Source organism: Pristis pectinata, chromosome 6, assembly GCF_009764475.1.
Source record: "Pristis pectinata isolate sPriPec2 chromosome 6, sPriPec2.1.pri, whole genome shotgun sequence".
Taxonomy (NCBI): domain Eukaryota; kingdom Metazoa; phylum Chordata; class Chondrichthyes; order Rhinopristiformes; family Pristidae; genus Pristis; species Pristis pectinata.
Window position 1 is genome coordinate 52,944,163 of NC_067410.1, and position 23,460 is coordinate 52,967,622.

General features: G+C 45.9%; 1 protein-coding gene across 2 annotated transcripts in view; it reads right to left on the reverse strand.

Annotated features, from left to right (window-relative positions):
* The window catches only part of plxnd1 (plexin D1), a 121,629-nt gene that overhangs the window by 50,880 nt on the left and 47,289 nt on the right, over positions 1–23,460 (reverse strand). For both annotated transcript variants that reach the window (XM_052018330.1, XM_052018329.1), the window contains exons 10-16: positions 22,462–22,548; positions 21,423–21,516; positions 15,810–15,973; positions 12,702–12,853; positions 10,968–11,067; positions 8,060–8,199; positions 5,230–5,400 (exon numbers count right to left, since the gene is read on the reverse strand). In XM_052018330.1, the coding sequence (XP_051874290.1) occupies positions 5,230–5,400; positions 8,060–8,199; positions 10,968–11,067; positions 12,702–12,853; positions 15,810–15,973; positions 21,423–21,516; positions 22,462–22,548 (908 nt within the window). The remainder of the gene's footprint in view (positions 1–5,229; positions 5,401–8,059; positions 8,200–10,967; positions 11,068–12,701; positions 12,854–15,809; positions 15,974–21,422; positions 21,517–22,461; positions 22,549–23,460) is intronic.

Below are 23,460 nucleotides of genomic sequence, written 5' to 3' on the forward strand. Positions count from 1 at the left end.
GTTGCCCCTTTACAGGAAGGATGTGGAGGCTTTGCGAAGGGTGCAGAAAAGGTTTACCAGGATGCTACCTGGATTAGAGGGCATGGGCCATGAGGAGAGTGGACAAAGTTGGGTGGTTTTCTCTGGAGCAGTGGAGGCTGAGGGGAGACCTTATTGAATGAGAGGCACAGATACAGTAGACAGCTGGTACCTCTTTCCCAGGGTTGAAATGTCTAATACTGGAGGGCATACATTAAGGGGTAAGTTTAAAGAAGATGTGTGGGACAAATTTTTTACCCAAAGAGTGGTGGGTGCCTGGAATACACTGCCAGGGGTAGTGGAGGTAAATACGATGGAGATGTTTAAGAGGCTCTTAAATAAGCACATGAATTCACAGAGAATGGAGGGCATAAACATTGTATTGGCAGAAGGAATTAGTTTGGTTAAGTATTTAATTACTAGTTTACTTAGTTCAGGCCTGTTCCTGTATTCTGTTGTAACACCCCAACTGTTGTACTGAATCAGTGCTCCAGAACTAGTTGCATGTCCAGTCAAGCTGTTTTGGTACAGATACAACACTGGCACCTACCCAACTATTTAGAAAATTGTCCTGACATGTCCTGTAGGACAAATGCATTCTGGTTAATTACCACCCAATCATTTAAGTCTGTTCATTGTGCAATAATCAATGTTCAATTCCACATACAGCTCCTCAGTTAACCTGGAGAGTATTCATGCATGTGTTGATAAGTGACATGTAACATTCACATCACAGAAGTGCCAGGCAATGACCATCTCCAATAAGAGAATCTAACCATCTACCCTTGGCATTCAAAGTCATGAACTTCCCCCTCCACTGACATCCTGGGGATCAGAAACTCAAGACAAACCTCAAGAATACTGTCTGAGATGTCAGGTGGGGGTATCCTGTGGCAACTGGCACCCCAAGGCCTTGCCACTAATCAAAAGGCTCAAATCAGGACCTGATGGAGCTTTGCTCTCCCCTTGCCTGGATGTGCAGCTCCAAGAGCTCTTAAGAATATGGACATCAACGAAGGCAAAGCACCCCCTGGATAGGCTCCCCATCCACCACCACAGAAACCCACTGGCTGCAGTCTATCCCATCTACAGCACCTCCCATGATCTCCACTACCAAGGGCAAGGACAGCATGTGCACTAGCACACCACCTGCAGCTTCCCCCTCCAATCTGCACAACATCATGACTTGGAAATATATCAATGCTCCTTCATCACTGGGTCTAAATCCTGGAACTCTCTTCCCAACTTTTGTGGGAACACCTTCAGGACTGCAATAGGAATAGAGCATAGGCATCTGCATTCCCCACCCTTACCCCCAAAATATTGTCATATAACATTCTTGAGGCACATGCCACATGGGCTGGGTAGAGTAAAACTCCACCCCTCCACACTTTCCTATCATCAGACTGACACTTGGGATGGCAGGATTAATGTATGAAGAAATTTGGACAAGTGGGCTTGTATTTGCTGGAGTTTGGAAGAATGAGAAGGGAACTCAGTGACAGAACTGGACCAGCTAGATGCAGGCAGGATGTTCCCAGTGGTGGGCAAGTCCAGAACCAAGTGTCACAGCCAAAGGACATGGGGTAAGCCATTTGCAGCTGAGGAGAAGGTTCTCCACCCAAAGAAGTGAACCATAGAACTCTCTATCACAGAAGGCACTTGGCCAAATCATTAGGCAAAGTCAAGGAGCTAGATACAGTCCTAATGGCTAGAGGGATCAAAGGATATAGGGGGAAAAGCTGAAAGAGGGAACTGAATTTGAATTAGGCCATGGGTTCCTATCCCTGGAGCAAAGGAGGCTAAGGGGTGACCCAAAAGAGCTATAAAATTATATAGATAGGGTAGATAGTCAGAATCTTCCTCGCGGTCAGAGTATAGATAAAATAGAAGGGCATAGATTTAGGATGAGTAAAGGAGATTTAGAGGGGATCTTAGGGGGGTTGGTTTTTATACAGAGTAGTTGATATCTGGAATATGCTGGTAAGAGGAGGGTGGAGGAATCAGATATAATTGCTACATTTTATAGTCAAGGCACAGAAAGATACAGACCTAACTTGTGGACAAATGGGTATTAATGTAGATGGGCAAAATGTCAGTATGGATGTGGTGGGCCAATGGGCCTGTTTCTCTACTGTACATCTTTGTGACTGAGCATATTGAATGGTGGAGTGGGCTCAAAGGTCAAGTGGCCACTCCTCCCATTTTTGTGTTTATCAAATGCTCAAACCAATGTAAAAGATGGCTATGAAGCTGCCCAACATATTGGGAGAACTTTATTTCATTCACAAAACATGCCTCTGCTTTTGTTCTTCCAAAAACTAATCCTATCACTGTCCATATTCACTCACCTATCCTTTTGTAACAATTCCCACTTTTGAAGGAAGGTCATTGATGAAGCAGCTGAAAATGTTGGACTTGGGACATTCCCCCAGTGTTATCTGCAGTGTTGTCCTAAGGCTGGGATGATTGACCTCCAAGAACAATTTCTACTCTAGCCCTACATTGACACAGTCACATGGAGACTAAGTAACTTTCTGGAACCAGAGAGGTGACAAATAGTATTGTCTTTCATGGCATAACTCCAAGCACTCAAGTAAAAAGAACAGAAGCTCAACCAGTGACAATGTATGAAGGCTGTCTTGCATGTTAAATAAAAACAAAATGCTGGAAACACTCAGCAGGTGAGGGGCAGCATCTATGGGAAGAGTAAAATTTCAGGTCATCAGAACTGGGAAAGAGTGAAAGCAAGTTGGATTTAAGTTGCTGAGAAGGATGGATAGGACAAAGAGGATATCTAATCAGGTGAGTCTAGGGTCAAGGTGGGAATAAACTGTAAATGAGGTCATCTGGTCAGTGGGTTAATGTGGCAGCTGAGGGTGGAAATCAAATAAAGGAAGCTATGAAATGAGGACAGTAATCAACATAAGTTGCAAAGTGTAGGGCTGTCAGACATACACAGCAGGTCAGCCTGTACTAATGGAGAAAGAACTGACCCAATGTCACTGATGGATGACTGACAGCAGATGCAGCCAGTTCTTATCCAAACAGGGCATGTGTGCTATCTAAAGTTGTAGAATTTTCTATTGAGTCCAGGAGGATGAAACCTGCCCAGGTGCAAGATTATTAAACCAGTTCATCTGTGATATTGCCTCAGTCTCTATCAGTAGTACTATAGCCCCACAAATTGCAGGTATTGAGTTCTGTTCTTTGCATTCTAATTCTCTAATTTCCTTTATTTCATAGCTATTACCTTGTTCATTCTTTCTGTAACTATGGTTAACAGTAACTATGTAACAATGGTTAACAGTCATTAACCCATTGACTGGATGACCTCTGCAACTTGCTGTGCTCACCAGCCCTGACCTCACCCTGTCACATATATTCCCTTTGTCCTATCCATCCTCTCCCACATAATATGAGCAGAATTGGGCCATTCAGCCCATCAAGTCTGCTCCACCATTCAATCATGGCTATTTCTTTAAACCTCATTCTCCCACCTTCTTCCCATAACCCTTAATTCCTTTACCAATCAGAACCTATCAATCTCTGCCTTAAATACACCTTAAATAACTTGGCCTGCACAGCCTCTGCGGCAACAAATTCCACAGATTCACTACCTTCTGGCTGAAGAAATTCCTCCTTATCTCAGTTTTAAAGGGATGTCCTTTATTCTGGAGGCTGTGCCCTCTGATCCTAGACTCTCCTGCTAATGGAATCATCCTCTCCACATGCACTCTATCCAGGCCTTTCAGTATCCAGTAGGTTTTAATGAGATTTCACCCCCCCCCCCCCCCCCCCCCACCCCCAATCCTTCTGAACTCCAAGTACAGGCCCAAAGACATCAAATGCTCATCATATGTTAAGCTCTTCATTCTTGGGATCATTCTTGTGAACCTCCTCTGGACCCCCTCCCAGGGCCAGCACACGCTTCAGATAAGGGGCCCAAAGTTGCTCCAATTTTTACTGCTAACAAAAATTCCACTGTAATGTCAGGAATCGCATGTCCAGTTGGAAATGGGTACCATATCACTCTTGGGGCTAAACTGGTTTTCAAATGCACAGAACTGAGTTTTATTCATAAATCATTTTTTAAAAATTTTTTAAAATGCAGATGAAGGAAAGCTGAAACTAAAATGAAAAATGCTGGAAACACTCATGTCTGGAGCAACTGTGGAACAAGAACACTTAAAGTTTCAGGCACAAAATTTGAAAGAATTTCTAATCTCTGGTCTCCTAGTCTTATTCCTTCTCCTGCTTCTCCTTGCACAACTTCTAGCTACATCTCTCTTGCTTTCAATGTTCAAATCCAAAAAGAATTACTGGGCAACCCATCAGACCCATCATCCCTCATTATAACTTAAAACCAACTTTTCTCTTTCCCAGTTCTGAAGAAGGATCTTGACCCTGAAAAAGTTTAGTTTTACTTTCCAAAGATGCTGCCAGACCTAATGAGTCTTTCCAACATTATTTTAGATTTCCAGTATCTGCAGTTTTTTGACTTTCATGTTAAATATGGAGATGTCCATCGTCTTGCAGATTTCTATCTTAAGACCATAAGATACAAGAGCAGAATTAGGCCATTTGGCCCATCTGGTCTACTCCATGATTTGATCACGGCTGATTTATTTTCCCTCTCAAACCCCATTCTCCTGCCTTCTCCCCATAACCTTTGATGCCCCTACTAATCAAGAACCTATCAACCTCTGCTTTAAATACACCCAACAACTTGCCCCCCCCCCCACAGCCATCTGTGGCAATGAACTCCACAGATTCACCACACTTTGGCTAAAGAAGTTCTTCCTCATCTCTATTCTAAGGGGATGTCCTTCCATTCTGAGGCTGTGCCCTCTGGTCCTAGACTCTCCCATTACTGGAAACATCCTCTCCACATCCACACTAACCAGGCCTTTCAATATTCAGTAGGTTTCAATGAGATCCCCCTCTTCCTTCTGAACTCCAGCAAGCACAGGCCCAGAGCCATTAAATGCTCCTCATACATTAACCCTTTCATCCTCAGAATCATTCTTGTAAACCTACTGGACACCCTCCAACACCAGCACAACCTTCTTTTGATATGGGGCCCAGAACTGCTCAGAATACTCCAAATGTGGTCTGACCAACACCTTATTAAAACCTCAGCAATACATTTTTGCTTTTATATGCTAGTCCTCTCGAAGTGAATGCTAACATCGCATTTGCCTTCCTTACCTGACATAACTGGTGTTAGGGCTGATGCTGTCTATGATTGGATTCTCCCGGTACTTGAAGGTCACATTCCTGCTGATGCAGCGTCGACCCTCAAGCTGGACACAGATGGAGGTGGCTGTCTCAGCGACACCTACGGCTGGCATCACACAGAAAAGGGCATTCTGAGTCCGTCTGTGAAAGGAAAAGTTTGCACTTGTAATGAGACCATTAAAGATGTTATACATCCCAAAGCACTTTATGGCCACTGATGTACTTCTGAACTGTAGTTCCTATTGAAATATAGAAGCCATGGCAACTTGCATATAACCAGAGCCCACAAACTGTTCATTGAAGAATAATATTTTTTATTTAAATTTCAGGATCTGGACATTGGTGACAAGACCAACATACATTGCCCATCCCATGAACTGAGTGACCATTCCAGAGGATGTTACTGGTTCTAGAGTCGTATGCAGGCTAGACTGGGTAAGGACAGCACCATTCTTCCCTGAATGGGCATCAGTGAATGAAGTGAGATTTTAAAATCTGGTAGTTTTGTGGTCATTATTACTAATTTAAAGCAAGCTTTTAAATTAGTCTATTTAACTGAATTTATATTCCACAGCAATTACAGTGGGATTTGAACTGGTGTCTCTCAGGTTAGTCCAGGCTTCTGCATTACTAGGCACTAACATCACTGCTGCACCACTAACATACTTCATAATGTCAGCAGGACATCAGGAGACAGTTCTCTGCCTTTTTCCAGGAGATTGTCCCAGACCATCTGACAGACACCTTTGACAAGATAGACTTTATCGGTACAGAACCAGAAGAGACTTTTGACCAGAGGTTTCTGGTCAACTAAGATAAATCCACTGAATTTATTTGATGGAAAATGTTGAAGGCTCAAAGGCTGAATCAGGCAAAGGCACATAGCAACTAAGGATTTGTGCTGGAATTGTAGGCAAAAGTGAGTTTTAAGGAAAGCCTCACAAAAGCAGAGTGAGGTCTGGACAGAAGTTCAGGGAGGCAACACTAGAGCAGTGAATCAAAGGATGTTGTGGCCAGTTGAAGAGAAGGTGCACAGAGGAATGAAGTGTCTTTGAGAAATGAAGGATACTGGGGGAATGGTGCATTAAACTGGGACTAATGAGGGGCTGGTGCATCATAGAGCTTAGACACACACAGCCCAGTGACTGGTGCATCAGACCATTACTAACTTGGAACTAATGCAAAAGACATCAATGCAATAGATTTCTGCATCAGAGCAGGGACTGGTGCAGTGGACCAGGGCAGAGCAGGGACTGGTGCAGTGGACCAGGGCAGAGCAGGGACTTGTATCTAGAAGGGTACAGACCAGGAGACACGAGACTGTAGATGCTGCAATCTGGAGTTAAAAACTGCTAGAGCAATTCATGGGTCAGCCAGCATCTGAGGAGGCAGAAGGATGGTCACCTTTTTTTTTCAGTTGGCACCTGCATCACAGTGTAGAGGGAAGATAGCTAGTTATAAGGGGGGGGGGGGGGGGGGGGGGGTTGCTGAGACAGGAGATGGCAGGTGATATGTGGAACCAGGTTACAAAGATTGATGGCCAGATGACACCAGGTGGGGGAAGGAGGTCGAAGGTAGACACAAGCTGGAGGGTGATGTGGAGATACAAGAGGCTGCAATCTGATAAGCAAGGTGATAAGTGGAACCAGATAAAGGAAGGATGATGGGCAGATGGAACTAGATGGGGGGAGGAGAATAGGAGACACAGTAGGTGTGGTGTGTTGGTGATGGGCAGATGGGAGGGGATAGAAACTGGCTAATGGGGGGCTGGGAGATGAGAACCTGTGTGGATCAGGAGAGAAAGCAACACAGGCTGTGGGTTTTCTGAAATTGGAAAATTCCATGTTCAATTCAAAATTCAATAACAAACCAGGGACTGGTGCATTAGATGGGAGAGACCAATTACTAGTACATTAGATAAGGACAAAAAAAGGCCTGGTGCAGTAGGCCCTGGCTGACCAGGGCCTGGTGCAGTAGTCTGGGACAGGTCACAAATTAGCACATGAAGGTCCTGTCGGGGGTTGGTCTATGGAAAAAGTCCTGGTAAGATGGAGGGAGAAAAGGTCCTGGCTGGTTGGGGCAGAAGATCCTGGTAAGGGTAGGTTGAGGTCCTGGCAGGAGGGAGGTGGGAGGCATATCCTGAAGGGTGGTAGGAAGAGAAGGTCCTGGTGGGTGGCTGGGGAGGCAGGGGGTTAAAGAAGGTCCTTGCAGAAGTGGGGGTCATGGTGGGGCAGGGGGTTGGAGAGGTTGGGGAAGGGGGGTGATGAGAAAATCCTGGTGACAGACAAGAGAAGTCAAGGAACTGGCTGCCTTTCCACTGGGTACAGAGCCAATGTATTGGTGGAGGTCCTGGTGGGGGAGAGAAGGTGCTGGAAGCAGGTAAGCAAGGTCTTCTGCTGGGTACAGTGAACCAACTAATGCAGCTGAGAGTCCTGGTCAGCTGGTACTGGACGACAAACTTCCAGAAGTTGGATACAGGCAGCATCTGAGGAGAGCTGGAGAGGATACACCTGCTGGGTTATGGGCTGATTTACTTCTGGGCTGCTGAGTACATTTGGTGAAAGACTCAATCTGAGATTTGTTTTAAACCAGAGATAAGATACTCAAAAATGAGTGAAACCATTAGATCTCAAATAAGCTTCATCTGAATTGTATAGACAGACACATGCAGCTTTGTTTTGCCTTCACATCCTTGCTGGCTGCATTTGGCAATGTCATCTTTCACCTCATTTGCTGCAAGCAAGTATGTGACTGAAGTAACCCATCAATAGTTATCCAGGCTGCTGTCCAAGTGACTTACTCTATATTGGTGCAGTCCTTGGAGCCATTGACAATGATCCTGACTGTGGACCCAATGTGCAGGTTTTTGCCACTGATAGTGACTTGGGTGCCTCCAGCTTTGGGCCCCTCATCAGGCCCAACCAAGGTGACCTCAGGAACCTAGTTAGAAAAAACACAAGTTCAGTGGATGAAAATCTAGAGTAGAACATCCAAACCAAGTCCATAGATGGAAAACAAACTTACAAGTATTCAAAACAATGACCAGCAGTGAGGAGAGGCTAAGGGGTGACTGGATGGACGTTTCCAAGCGCTGCTTCATCAGGGACACATTGTGAAATCCCACTGCATCCAGACACTGGTCATGTACATAATATGCACATACCCTCAACATCCATTAAAACTACAGGTAGACAGGGTGGTGAAGGAAGCACAAGAGATACTTTCCTTTATTAACAGAACACCAGATATAAAAACAGGGAGGTTATGGTGCAACATTGATTATAAAACATGGGTTAGGCCACAGCTGCAGTACTATCCAGTTCTGGTCACCGTACTACAGGAAAGAAATGACAGTAGTGGAGAGGCTGTGGAGGAGACTTGCCAGGATACTGCCTGGGATGGAGTATTTCAGTTATGAGGAGAGACTGAATGGGCTGGGTTTGTTCCCTTTCAAGTAGAGGAGGCTAAGGGGAGATCTGAGTGAGGTATAGAAAATGATTAAAAGCACAAATGGGGCAGATAGTGGGAAACTTTCCTCCATAGCAGATATGTCTAAAGCCAGGGTCATAGGTCTGGGGTAAAGGATAAGAGGTTTAGAGGGTATCTGAGGAGGAATGGTTTTACTCAAAGGTTTAGATCCGCCATGATCGTATTGAATGGTGGGGCAGGCTGGAGGGACTGAGTGGCCTACTCCTGCTCCAATTTTCTTGGGTACTTGTAGAAGGTGGTTAGAATCTGTAATACACTGCCTTAAGCAACATCTGCCGAGCACTGGAATCACCAAGGGTATGAACCAAGTGCTGGTAAATGGGATGAGTACAGAAAGATACTTAATGGTCAGCATGGACACAGTGTGCTGAAGGGCCAATTTCTGCTGGCTTACACTATCACCCTAAGCCTTTCCAAAATAACTTCAGATTAATCATCTGAATTCAAATTCAACAGCTGACATGGTGGGATTTGAACTCGGGACCAATGACTTAAAATTGTACCATTTTGACAAGGTTCCTCCATGGGAGGCTGGTCCAGAAGGTTAAGGCACATGTGATCAGAGGCACATTAGCAAACTGGATCCAAAGCTGCCTTGGTGATAGGAGGCAGAGGGTAATGGTGGAGGGGTGTTTTACTGACTAATCCAGGCAGTGTCCTGTAAACCTCTGCACCCTCTCCAAAGCCTCCACATTATAAAACAGACCATAGAACAGTACAACCCATGATGTTGTGCCAAACTAATTAGCTAATGATGCCTAATTAAACTAATCCCTGACATAGACAGATTCTGCAGATGCTGGAATCTGCAGCAACATGCACAAAATACTCAGAACTCAGCAGGTCAGGCAGCATCTATGGAGGGAAATAAATAGTTGATGTTTCTGGTTGAGACCCTTCATCATCCTAATCCCTTCTTCCTGCACATGGTGCACATCCTTCCTGTAATGTGACAACCAGAACTGCACACAATACTCCAAATGTGGTCTAACCAAAATTATATACAGGTATTGCATGACACCCTGACTTTTATACTCAGTGCCTTGACTGATGAAGGCAAGTCTGTTTCTTTACCACTTTCAGGGAGCAATGGACTTGAACCCTAAGAACCCTCTGTACATCAATGCTCCTAAGGGTCCTCTCACTTAGTGTACTTTTTCTTCTATTTGACCTCCCAAAGGGCAACACCTCACATTTTTCCAGATTAAACTCCATCTGCCATTTCTCTGCCCAAATTTCCAATTGATGTATAACCTGCTGTATCCTTTAGTGACATCCCTTACTGTCAACAACTCTGACCATGTTTTTGAGCCATCTGCAAACAAATGGCAGTCCCAGTACTGATTCCTGTGGAAAATCATTGGTCATTGACCTCCAGTCAAAATAACACCCCTCCTCTATCATCCTCTGTCTCCTATGGCCAAACCAATTTGGAATCCAATCTACCAAGTCCTGTGGATCCCTGTGCCTCAAACTTTTGGATTGTGTACCACACTACAGGAAGGATGTGGTAGCAATAGAGAGCACAGAAGAGATTCACCAGGATGTTGCCTGGAATGGAGGCCTGTAGTTATAAGGAGAGATTGAATAGGCTGTGTTCTCACTGGAACCTAGGAGGCTGAGAGGTGACCTTAGAGGTTTATAAAATTAATAGTCAGTCTATTTCCCAGGACAGGAGTCTGTCTAGAGGGCACAGGCAGTGGTATTCCTAGAGGGAACAGTACCCCCATGTCTGATGCACATCAGCACAACCTGAGTTACAGGTAGTGGTATTCCTGTGTCTGATGCACATCACACACTGAGCTATAGAGTGTCCCTGCTGCCTGATTCAGATAATCAAACAGGGAAGTGTCTGATTCTGAGTATTGTTTTATTATTGTTACTTGTACCAAAGTACAGTGGAAAAACTTGTCTTGCATACTGATTGTACAGGTGAATTCATTACACAGTGCAGTTACATTGAGTTAGTACAGAGTGCATTGAGGTAGTACAGGTAAAAACAATAGCAGTACAGAGTAAAGTGTCACAGCTACAGAGGAAGTACAGTGCAAGTAGACAATAACGTGCAAGGTCACAACAAGATAGATGGTGAGGTCAAGTCTATCTCATCGTATAAGGGAACCATTCAATAGTCCTGTCACAGTCACAACCTGAGCTGCAGGGAGTGTTGTCTGTGTTACTTGCTGTTTTTTGTAGGTTGTATTGAAATTGTCACTTACGAGGAAAGAGAATCTTTGATTGGAGTTTGCTTCCTCCTGGACCCTGACGCTCACCACATCTGTGAACTCTCTGTTGGCTCTATCAGTTGTGCACACAATCCTGCAAGACAACCATTCAGCAAAGGAAGATCATTGCCTTATTCAGCTTCTCCATCTCCAACCCACCCTCCCAAATTTTGTGTGCACACAGATTGTGCCTTTATTTAAGAAGGGCAGCAAAGAAAAGCCTGGGAACTATAGGCCAGTAAATCTAACAGCTGTGGTAGGTAAGTTACTGGAAAGGGTTCTGAGGGATAAGATGTATGTACATCTGGAAAGGTGGGTTGATTAGGGATAGCCAGCATGGCTTTGTACATGGGAGATCATGTCTTATGAACTTGATTGAGTTTTTTTGAGGTGACCAAGAAAGTTGATGAGGGCAGGGTTTATATGGACTTGAGTAAGGCCTTTAAGGTTCCACATGGTAAACTGCTCTGGAGAGTTAGATCACATAGAATCCAGGGAGACCTGGTTAATTGGATACACAATTGACCTTATGGTAGAGGGTAATGGTTGAAGGTTGTTTCTCAGACTGGAGGCCCATGACTAGTGGTGTGCCTTGGGTTGGTGCTGGGCCCATTGTTATTTGTCATCTCTATCAAAATGATTTGGATAAGAATGTACAAGGCATGGTTTGTAACTTTGCAGATGACACTAAAATAGGTGGTATAGTGGACAATGAAGAAGATTATCAAAAATTACAGGGGGATCTTGATCAGCTGAGTAAGTGGGCTGAGGAATGGCAAATGGAGTTTAATTCTAAGTGCAAGGTGTTGCATTTTGGAAGGTCAAATCTAGATCAGACTTTCACAGTGAATGGCAGGGTCTTAGGGAGTGTTATAAAACAGGGACCTTGGAGTACCAAGCACATGGTTCCCTGAAAGTGGAGTCACAGGGTAGACAGGGTGGTGAAGGTGGCTTTGGCACATTGGCCTTCATAAATCAGGGCATTGAGGATAAAAGTTGGGAGGTTATGGTGTGGTTGTACAAGACACTGGTGAGGCCACACTTGGAGTAATGTGTTCAGTTTTGGTCACCCTGCTATAAGAAAGACATTATTAAACTGGAAAGAGTGCAGAAAAGATTTACAAGAATGTTGCCTGGACTTGAGGGACTGAGTTCTAGGGAGAGGTTGGACAGGCTAGGACATTTTTCCTTGGAGTATAAGAGACTGAGGTGATCTTATAGAGGTGTATAAAATCATGAAGGGCATAGCCTTTTTCCCAAGGTTGGGGAGTCAAGAACTAGAGGTCATAGATTTAAGGTGAGAGGGGAAGATTTAAGAGGAATTTCAGGGGCAAACTTAGAACGAACTGCCAGAGGAAGTGGTTGAGGTGGGTACAACAACAACTTTTAAAAGACACTTGGACAGGTACATGGATTAGAAAGGTTTAGAAGGTTATGGGCCAAATGCTGGCAAGTGGGACCAGCTTGCATGGACTAGTTGGGCCAAAGGGCCTGTTTCCATGCTGTATTACTCTCTGATTCTATGACACAGAAACAGACTGAGACAATGTGCACATGCACAAACTAATACACATGGTTGATATACACATTTATAAAACCACTGCTTTCAGTGACTGATAAGTGCAAGAAGTCCATATTGTGCAATGTGCCAGGAGAGGAGTTGAACATTACCATTACAACAGATTTTCTTCCACAGAATGCAGAAAAAGAAATAGGGGAACTACATACTGTGCTGAGACCACGTAACCTTCCTGTAGAGGAGTACATGCAATGTCACCAATGCGAACACCATCAACGATGTCACTGAACCTGCGGCCCAGGTTCCTGCCTTTAATTGTGAGATGTGTCCCACCATGCACAGGGCCAGTCAGTGGTTCTATCTGAAAGAGACAGACCCTTCCATCAGCTGGGTCACAGTCTGGTTGAACAAAACACACTCATGGAAGATCATTCAGTACTCTGGTCAAACTCCTTGCAGTCACCCAGAGACTATCTATTGAACTCGCCCCACAACAAACTCTCAAATGTGAGAGTCCCCACAACACCCTCGTTCACACTCGCTGACCCCGCAACACCCTCGTTCACACTCAGCAACACCACTCACCCTGCAACACCACTCACCCCACAACACCAGTGGATCAATCCCCTCAGTCACATTTCCTTCTCCATTTTTCCCTGCAGACCTGCAACTTATTCTTTCACATTCCACCAACGCATCTTTAAATCTTTTGCTACTTACCTGTGTTGGGGGCAATTTACAGATGCTAATTAACCCATCGACCCACAGGTCTTTGGGATGTGGAAAGCTGGGGAAACCCACATGGTTACTAAAAGAAGGGTGACATAATGAAGATCAAGTAGCAAATGTGCAAACTCCACACAGACAGCACCCGAGGTTAGGATTCCACCCAGGTCCCTGAAGCTGTGAGATACAGGCACAGTAGTTAATTCTGCTGCTCACAACCACAAGGATGCAGGTTCAGTCCTAACTTCAGGTGCTGGCTGTGTGGAGTTTGCATGTTCACCACTTGACCTTCATTAGGTCATGTGTTTTACAAAAATTTTAGTAATGAAAACAGACTATAATCCAAACCCTTCTGCTTCACTAATGTCCTTCAGAGGAAGAAGTCTGTCACCCTCATCCTCATCTAGTCTCTGGTAGATAAAACTAGAGGACATAGATATCGAGCAAGGGGTAAGAGATTAGAGGGGATCTGAGGGGGACCTTTCTCATCCAAAGAATGGTGAGTACCTGGAATGCACTGGCTGAGGGAGTGGTTGTAGTCAACTCACTGACAGCATTGAAGAGCTATCTAGATGAGCACTTAAAATGCCTAGGCATAGAAACCTATGAACCAAATGCTGGAAGCTGGGATTAATAGGGATGGGTGCCCACTGATTGGCATGGATTTGATGGGCCAAATGGCCTGTCTCTGCTGTGTGAATCTATGAATGTATCATGATGAAGTTCAAAAAGAAAATGAGGAAAGACACAGCCCAGGGTCTGCTTTGATGCCCATGGCGGGGTGCGTGCCAGGGTGCACAGTAGCAGGCCTTTTGGCTGACCATGTCCATGCTTGCCTTCAATTATCCATCTGTACTAATCCCATTTACCAGCATGTGGTCTATGTCTCTGCAATTCAAGTGCTTGTCCAGGTACTTCTTAAATGTTGTGAGAGTACCTGCCTCCACCACTTCATGCACTGTCTTCCAGATTCCAACCACCCTCTGGATAAAAAAGTTCTTCCTCACATCCCCTTTGAACCTCTTCCCCCAGTTCTTAACCTATTCCCTGTTATGGGGAATAGTTTCCTATTTTCTAACCTATCCATGACTATCACAATTATGTTAATTTCATTCAGAATCCGCTTAGCCTCTTCTGCTCCAAAGAAAACAAACCCAAACCATCCAGGTTCTTCTCGTAACTGAAAGCAACATCCTGGTGAATCTCTCCAGGGCAATCATGTCCATTCTACAGTGTTGTAACCAGATGTTCATATATTGTATGCCCAGCTAGTGAGGGCAAGTATCCTGTATGTCTTCACCACCTTATCTACCTGTGCTGCCACCTTCAGGGATTTTATTGGATTCGTACAACAATTTCTCTCTGTTCCTCAATACTGCCTAGAGCCCTTCCATTCATTGTGTAGGTCCTGCATTTATTATCCCTTCCATAATGCATCATTTTGGATTTATCAGGATTAAATTACATTGCCCATTGTTCTGCCAACTGATCAATATTGTTCTGTAGCTGAAGACTACCTCCTCACTATCAACAACACTACCAATTTACATATTACTGAGAACTTGCTAATCATACCTCCTACATTAGCATCTAAGTTGTTGATGTATATAACAAACAGCAAGGTCCCAGCTCTGATCCTTGTGGAACACCACTGGTCACAATCTTCCAATCACACAAACAGTCCTCCACCATCACCCTCTGTCTCCTATTACCAAGCCAATTTCAGATCACATGGGGTCTTTCCTTTTGGACCAGTTTGTCAAAGACTTCACGGAAGTCCATCAGACCACATCAACCACGCTACCCTCATCAATACATTCTGTTACCTCTTCAACAAATTAATCAGACAGAGTTTCCCCCAAACAATGACATGCTGACTAACTTTCCAACTGTAGATTAATCCAGTCCCTCAACACTTTTCTTCCCCAGGATATTCCCTTTCACTAATGGTCAACTCAAAGGCTGTAGTTCTTTGGCTTATCCCTGCTGCCCTCATACCTGTAACAGATTCCACAATCGGGCTCCTGAGAGGAGTATTTAGAATTGAGGGTCATAGATAGGGTGGATAGTAGAAAACTTTTCTCAAAGCAGAGCTGTATAAAACTGGAGGGAACAGGATTAGTGGGAACAACTGTAAAGTTTAGTGGGGATTTAAGGAGGTACTGTTTCACCCAGAGGATGGCTGGAATCTGGAATGCAGTGCCTGAGGGGATGGTGGAGACAAAAACTCTAACAATATTTAAAACATATCTGGACAAGCACTTGAATCTCCAAGGCATAGAAGGTTATGGATCAAGTGCAGGATTAGTACAGATGGGGACTTGATGGTTGGCTTGAATATGGTGGGCCAAAGGTATTGGATCTCTGCTGTTTGATTATAACTCTGAAGTTCTGGTGACTTGAAGGATGTAGCAGTGGAATGCAGAGAAGAGGAAGATCTGGTCTTGAGAGGACTGTACACTTGGAACATGAATAGAACAATCAGACCAGAGAGTGTGATTTGGAGGATTGCACCCCTAGAGTAGGGAGCAGGGTTGGTGCATGGTGAGGCTGAGGGTGTGTGAAGGTGTGAGGAAAGAATCCTTACTCACCCTTTGGATCTCAGGGGCAGGACAGTTGTTTGCGATCTGTCCACACTCACTCTGCAGCTTGCAGCTCTGGGTGGTTCCACACCAGACACAATGATGTTGCCGGTCCTCTCGCCCCCAGCACTCCGAGCAGTCTGAGCTCCCACTCGCACAGTTGTACACCTCCACTGCAGAGACACAATGTCCCAACTTTCATTTCCAGGTTTAATTAGCTTTGTCAGTAGTTGAGAAGCAATAAGCAATGTTTTGTGATTTCCCACTGGTTACTGACAGACCACATTCATCCCATTTTCAGCATCAGGTAATCCAACTCCTCTTCCAGATTTCACTTTGCTAATTGTGTCAGGTTCCTCAATCCCCAAAGCACATTTAGATATGAAAGAAATGTTGCCTCTATACTGACACTTCAAACAGCCAGAATTGGGACAGCCATTGGTTATGTACAGATTATAGCTCCCTTTGCACCATCCCAAACATTCCTATTCCTGAAGTGGGACAGTGTGGATCAGACTCAGAGTAAAACTCCTTCTCCACTGCCCCAAAGATTTCCATTGCTGGGGCAGGGACAGTGTGAGTCAGAAAGAGTAAAACTCCTTCTGCACTGTCCATGTAACACACTCCCAAGGCAGGGATGACACAAGTCAGACACAAAGTAAAGTTCCGTCTGCACTGGCCAGACGTTGGCAGGATGGGTTTGAATGGGCCTAACTCCGGTCTCCAATGAAGGAGACCCGAGGGCTGAGAGAGCTGCAAAGAGATGATTTGATTGGTTTCATCCAGTTTTGCTGGTGGGAAAAAGGAGAGGAACCTTATAAGGTGGAGGAGAGGAAGAAGAGGCTGTAACCTTGCAGGGATAAGGTTGCCAGAGGCTTGTACTGACCTTTTCACCATTGGAATTCCTTCTCCATCCCTAATGCCTGGCTCAGGTCAGTTTTCATTGGAGATTGGCAATAGGGATGAAGAAGGAATTCCAATACAATACAACTCTGGAAAGGCCTGTGGGTTTTCAGCTGACCTTGGTGGAGATACTTCCCCCAACAACATTGCCATCAGAGCTGGAGCTGTTGTCCTCTGCTGCCTTCTCCCCTTTCCCAAGCCCATTCATCTTCTTCCAAACATTTTTGTTATCATTATTTCAACTGCGATATGTTTGCCTGCTGGACACAGTGGCAATCCACCCTCTCCAGTGGCAGGGTCCACGGACAACTATGCAGCAATGGCAGCTGCAGCCAATCCTGTTACTCTGCCACCAGTTTTTACAAGATTATTGACAATGGCTGAGATTGTTGGCCCCTTTTCCATTGTCATAACCTCCAAACATATGGAAGGCTGCATATATTCTGAAGGCCTGGCAGATCATGTCTTGCTTGAACATGGAGCTCACCCGGGGCAGGACCTTAACTTTAGTTGAGCAGAGAGCAGGTGTTGGGAAGTGTTCCAAGTTTTCACTTCCCATGTAACCCCATTAGGAACATGTAATTCCATTGAACCTTCCTTCCCACTTAAAGCCCTATTGAAGTAAAATGGGCAACCCCCATTGAAATTATGTTCGACCACCTGGAATATAATTTAGAGTTACCATTTTGAAACATTGAAAGGTTGTTTCAAACAGCTGACACCGATACCAGACAGGAGAGAGGGAGACAGCTAAGCACTGTTTGCTTGGACCAAGAGGGGAGGGGAGGGGAGTGTATGAAACACAGTTTTAGATCAAAACATATGGCATTTCAGCTATATTAGTATATGGCAAATGGGGCTTTACTCTAACATCAAGGTTTCTCAGCCACAAAGACACTGCAGTCAGGGCAGGGTCCCTGGTCACTGGAAGACAAATGTTATTTGGACTGTCAGGAGATTAACTGCTGAGACATTCATGATAATACATATGGTTCAGCTTGTAGTAGAAACAGAGAAACATAGAAAACCTACAGCACAATTCAGGCCCTTTGGCCCACAAAGCTATGCCGAACATGTTGCTACCTTAGAAATTACTAGGCTTACCCATAGCCCTCTATTTTTCTCAGCTCCATGTACCTATCAAAAAGTCTCTTAAAAGACCCTATTGTATCCACATCCACCACCGTTGCCGGCAGCCCATTCCACGCACTCACCACTCTCTGAGTAAAAGACTTACCCCTGACATCTCCTCTATACCTACTCCCCAGCACCTTAAACCTATGTCCTCTTGTGGCCACCATTTCAGCCCTAGGGAAAAGCCTCTGACTATCTACCTGATCAATGCCTCTCATCATCTTATACACCTCTATCAGGTCCTCCCTCATCCTCCGTTGCTCCAAGGAGAAAAGGCCGAGTTCCTTCAACCTGCTTTCATAAGGCATGCTCTGCATTCCAGGCGGTATCCTTGTAAATCTCCTCTGCACCCTTTCTATGGCTTCCACATCCTTCCTGTAGTGAGGTGACCAGAACTGAGCACATTACTCCAAGTGGGGTCTGACCAGGGTCCTATATAGCTGCAGCATTACCTCTCAGCTCCTAAATTCAATTCCACGATTGATGAAGGACAATATGCCTTCTTAACCACAGAGTCAACCTGTGCAGCTGCTTTGAGCGTCCTATGGACTCGGAACCCAAGATCCCTCTGATCCTCCACACTGCCAAGAGTCCTACCATTAATACTATATTCTGCCATCATATTTGACCTACTAAAGTGAACCACTTCACACTTATCTGGGTTGAACTGCATCTGCCACTTCTCAGCCCAACTTTGCATCCTATCTATGTCCCACTGTAATCTCTGACAGCCCTCTATACTACCCACAACACCTCCAACCTTTGTGTCATCCACAAACTTACTAACTCATCCCTCCACTTCCTCATCTAGGTCGTTTATAAAAATCACAAAGAGTAAGGGTCCCAGAACAGATCCCTGAGGTACACCACTGGTCACCGACCTCCATGCAGAATATGACCCTTCAACAGCTACTCTTTGCCTTCTGTGGGCCAGCCAGTTCTGGATCCACATTGCAATGTCTCCTTGGATCCCATGCCTCCTTAATTTCTCAATAAGCCTTGCATGGGGTACCCATTGCATGGGTAATTGACAGACAGTGAAAAGGGGAGGTGTATTTCAATGTCAGCTGTTACATCAAGGTTACTGTAATCCTCTAACCTCAAGAAAATGCATTTCACCACAGAATGAGCAATTATGGTCTCGTTATTTTTTTTCCAGAAGTCCTTCATCAGGACCCCCATCTCCCACCTTGTGCTGGAAGCCATGAGGATGGAGCCAGACGTCAGCAAGGGTTGTCAAGGAGGGGAGGGGTTAGTCAAGTGGAAGTGCAGAGATGGTGACAGAGATCCCTTTTGTGAAGGTGGTATTAGGGCTCCTGTTCCCCTTGGGAAAGAAAAGGTGGAGGTGCCCCTCTTTAAAGGTGGAGGAGGACCTTGAGGTCCATCTACTGGAAAGCAGTTTGCTCCTGGTGCATTCCCCTAGCCATCCCCCTCCATTCACACCAGCACAGCCATGAACCTGGTATCTGCAGGGGTGGGTACAAAGTGGGAAACCCCAGAAAAAGAGGCCCGTTCTAGAAGAGGGAGGCAAGGTGCCTCTGTGATGGACCCTTCACTTGTCACATCTCTGTCTGACATTGGGTGGGGCAAGGAGAAGGGTGACGTCTGCATGCTGTTCCACACCGTAGAGCAAGGATTCCTGGACAGGCTGCTCCCAGACACTCTCCATTTCCTCACCCCCCATCAACTGTGGTGGTTTGGATGTCCAGTGGAAGTTTCAGTGTGAAGGAATCCTCCCCCTATACATCGGGGACTGGGGTGGAGAATGTTGTGTGGAACTGTTCACAGACCAGGGCATCTTCTGCAGCCTGGGTGAGTCTGTGTTCCATCTACATGTGGAAGGTGCAAGGTTGTAGCTCCTGTAAGTAATTGAAGGGGCTACTCCTCAAGTTCCAGCTGCAATTCAGCCCCATGCTCCTGATCTTTGGGCATCTGATACACAGGTGGAGCTGGAGTCAAGGTTGATTCAGAGACCTCATCATTGGTCTGCTCCTGGGTATGGCCATTCACATCCAGGTGGAGAGTGATTGGAAGGTCCATCCACATTGACTGCCTCACTTCTGAGGTTACGATCATTGGGTGCCCCATGTTGGCTAGCTTTCTGTGATCAATGCACACTGCAGGGGCTGGAGTGCACCCTGGACAGCAAGGGCAACATTTTAACTTAAGGTTTTGTTTCGCTTTGCAATAAAATTACTTAATAAAAAAACAAAAAGGTGTGCACACTAAATAGGACCAAGTCCAAGGGAAAATAAAAGAAAAAAATACTGTTGGAGATAGAATATAGCTCCAAAAAGGGAAAAAAAGATCAGATTAGATACTGAGTATGTTGTCCCAATGATTTCTGGGAGAGTTACAGCACAAGTTATACACATAAAATCTCCCTCTTCATTCCTGCAGCAAACATTCCCAGGACAGTTATGGTGCAGGCCAGGTACAGAGCTTAGCTCTCCCTGCGCTGTCCCCAACATTCTCTGGACAGGTACAGCATCAGATACAGGGGAAACCTCCCATTATTGGGCTCCTTTGGCCACAGGTTGAGAAGAGTGCTTCACACTGATCAGGAACGGATGGCAACTCCACACTGACACCAATCTCCTCCTGGGCATGAATTTACCAACGTGAAGCCAATTAACAGGAGTGAGAAAGGCTCTGGAGGTGGGATTGATGTTCATGAGCAGTGCAATGCTTCCGTAAATCCATGCTGATCAAATTTGCAAGGGCAGCTACATTAATTGGGTATGGTGGATAATTCCAGGGTGCCAGTGTAATATAGGAAATAGCCCGACTATAAACGTCCCATGGAATTCTGATGGCTAAATTCAGGTGCAAGCGAAGGAAGTTGCTTGACTACACCTCCCAGCCTACACCACAGTTGTTGTCTAAGCAACCCTTCTCATAGTAACCTCTGGAAGCCTTTCTGAGAAGAGGGGTAGGTTGTCTCTGCACAAAGACCATAAGATAAAAAGATTCATCCCGTGCTTGGGTATTACAGAATCCATTCCTGAGGAGATCCCCTCCTTCCTGAGGATCTCTCCACTCCTGCAGGGATTTCCTCAGGAACCTCTCCACTCCTACAGGGACCTCCTGCAGGGATCACCCCAGTCCTACAGGGACCTCCTGCAGGGATCACCCAACTCCCACACCTGCCACCCAGAATGCATCCATTGGCTCTGTACTGCCTGTCTGAGGAACTCAACACCTGTTGTTTGTGTATCAGCATGGCACAATTTGACATGTCCCCGGGATGCCTGTCCTACTGCCAAAGTCTGGGCTATTCAGGACTTCGACCACTTGAATGATGGCTACAGCCAAACTACTTTTTAGTTCGTGGAGATGTGAAGGGTCCTGTTGGATGGTAGCCCCAAGTTGGAGACTTGAATCACTTAACATGCAGTGAACCGTTGGAGAAGCAGTCCCTGGTGCAGTGGAGGACAGGCTGGTGTCAGGACCTGTATCTCAGCATGTATTTCCATGAAATATTGAACAGAACAGAGAGAGAATCATTCTGAGCTGGTCCCTCAAGACAAGATGAGTGCCCTGCCACACATCCCATGGTGCATTCACACTCGTAGTGTACCAAACCTGAGGTTGTGCTGGGATTGTCAATCAACTTCTCTGGGTCTTCCTTCAGCCTCAGATTGATGGGAAAGTGGTGGCTTGTATTGGCTGTGGACAGCTGAAAGAACAAAGGAAATGATGGTCTGCAAAGCGGTTCAGGAGTCAGGAGGGGCAGAGAGGGGTAAAGGTGTGGTGCTGGGTCTGGATATGTGCAATATCACCGACCTGCTCCCAGCAATGCCCATTGTCTAATAACCAGGAGCTGCTGCTTGACACGGTTGGACAGACATGTGCCTTCTACAGTTGCCCCAGCCACAGATTGCAGGCATTGGCATATTGGAGACCTGAGATAAATAGGAAGAAAAGCTTGCAATCACATGGCACCATTCTCATCCCCTTCAGAATGGCCATCGAACCTCACTGCCAACCACATCCTTCTTGGAAGTACCATCACCTCACCAATTGGAAACATGGCAGGCAATCTGTGCACAGCAAGATCACACAAACTCCCATACACCACAGACTCTCATACACAAGCTTTCATTCACAGGCTCACATTCACAGCCTCCCCTACACTGCAAGCTCCCACACACAAACTCCCATGCATCATAGGCTCTCATACGCAAGCTCCCACACGCAAGCCCTACATGTATAAAGCCAATAGGGACCAGGTAAATTGTTTTTGGAAAAGCCAATCAGGAGATAACTATTGACCAGGGCTCCTGGGCTAAGTCACCTGCTCCTTTTGCTTCCATCTAAGAGAGCTTCAGTCAGCATATTCTTCTAGTTGCACACACAGCAGACCCACAACACTTGGCTGGAGAGCCAGCCTCAGATCCCTGGGACATTCAGAGGAGAATCCTACCAACAGAGTCACAGCTGACAGTGGTGTTACAGGCTGAGATTATAGTGTTAGATCAAGGAGGCTGCTCAGAGTGGGAGGTTGAGCCCAATGTGTCGGTAAGGGTTGTTAGGCCTCCTTTGCTACGTGACTATTTAACGCCAGCTGTTTGTGATCAAGGACGGGAGGAAGAATTGCGGAGGTTTCCAGTGCTGTACTCACCCTGACGCCCTCACACAGCACGTGGGAACTGTTGAACCACCGTGCCTCGTAAACCTGGTGTCCAAAGTCACACTGCAGCTTACTGCCCTGGAGCAGAGGAGAAAATGGTCAGAATGGCAACTACTCCCACCTGGGTCAGTCCCTACACCCTGTCCCTCCCTCACTAATGCCCCAGTCTTAACCCTCAGTCCCTGGTCTTTTGGCCTGGACCATCAGCATGTCCCCTCCCCTCTTCTGCTGCCCTCAGATCCAACCCTTCTGGTCTGACCACCACCACCCCCATTCCCACCCATCCTATCTGGACTCCCAGTCGATCTTAACCCTATCCCTAACCCAGCTCCACCACCACTGGTCTGGACCCCCAGCTCAATCCCAATCCTCCCCTCACTGGTCAGCACCCTGAACTCCAGCCTCTTTGGGATGCAGACCACATCCACTATCTAGTGCCCTGGTTTTGTGATGTGGAGGGGAATCTGCAGGCAGTGGTGTTCCCTACACCTGCTGCTCCTCTCCAGCCAGTATTAACTGCAGGTTTTAGAGGTGCTGGTGGCATTGCCCAGAAGAACTCCTGCAGTACATTTTGTAGGTAATACACATTGCACACTAGTTACATTACTGGACTAATATCCAAAGGGCTGTACAACTGATTCAGGGACAGGAGTTTGACATGAATTCCCACCATGGCAGCTGGAAAATCAAGTCAAATCTGGAAACTAAAACTAGTATCAGGAGCAGAGACTATAGGTGGTGGCCACTCCTTCCACTGCTACCATAGGGTGAGGACGAGGATGAGGACTGGGACAGACCCAGTCTGGCAGATGTGTCCTTCAAGACTTGGTCAGCTCAGTCGGTGGTGGTGTTACCCAGCCAGACCAGGTGGTATAACAAAACCAGAAGATGCTGGAAACTGGAGAAGGTGCAGAAAAGATTCACAAAGAGGTTACCAGGACTGGAGGGCTAGAATTATAAGGATAGGCTGGGGCATCTTTCCCTGGTGTG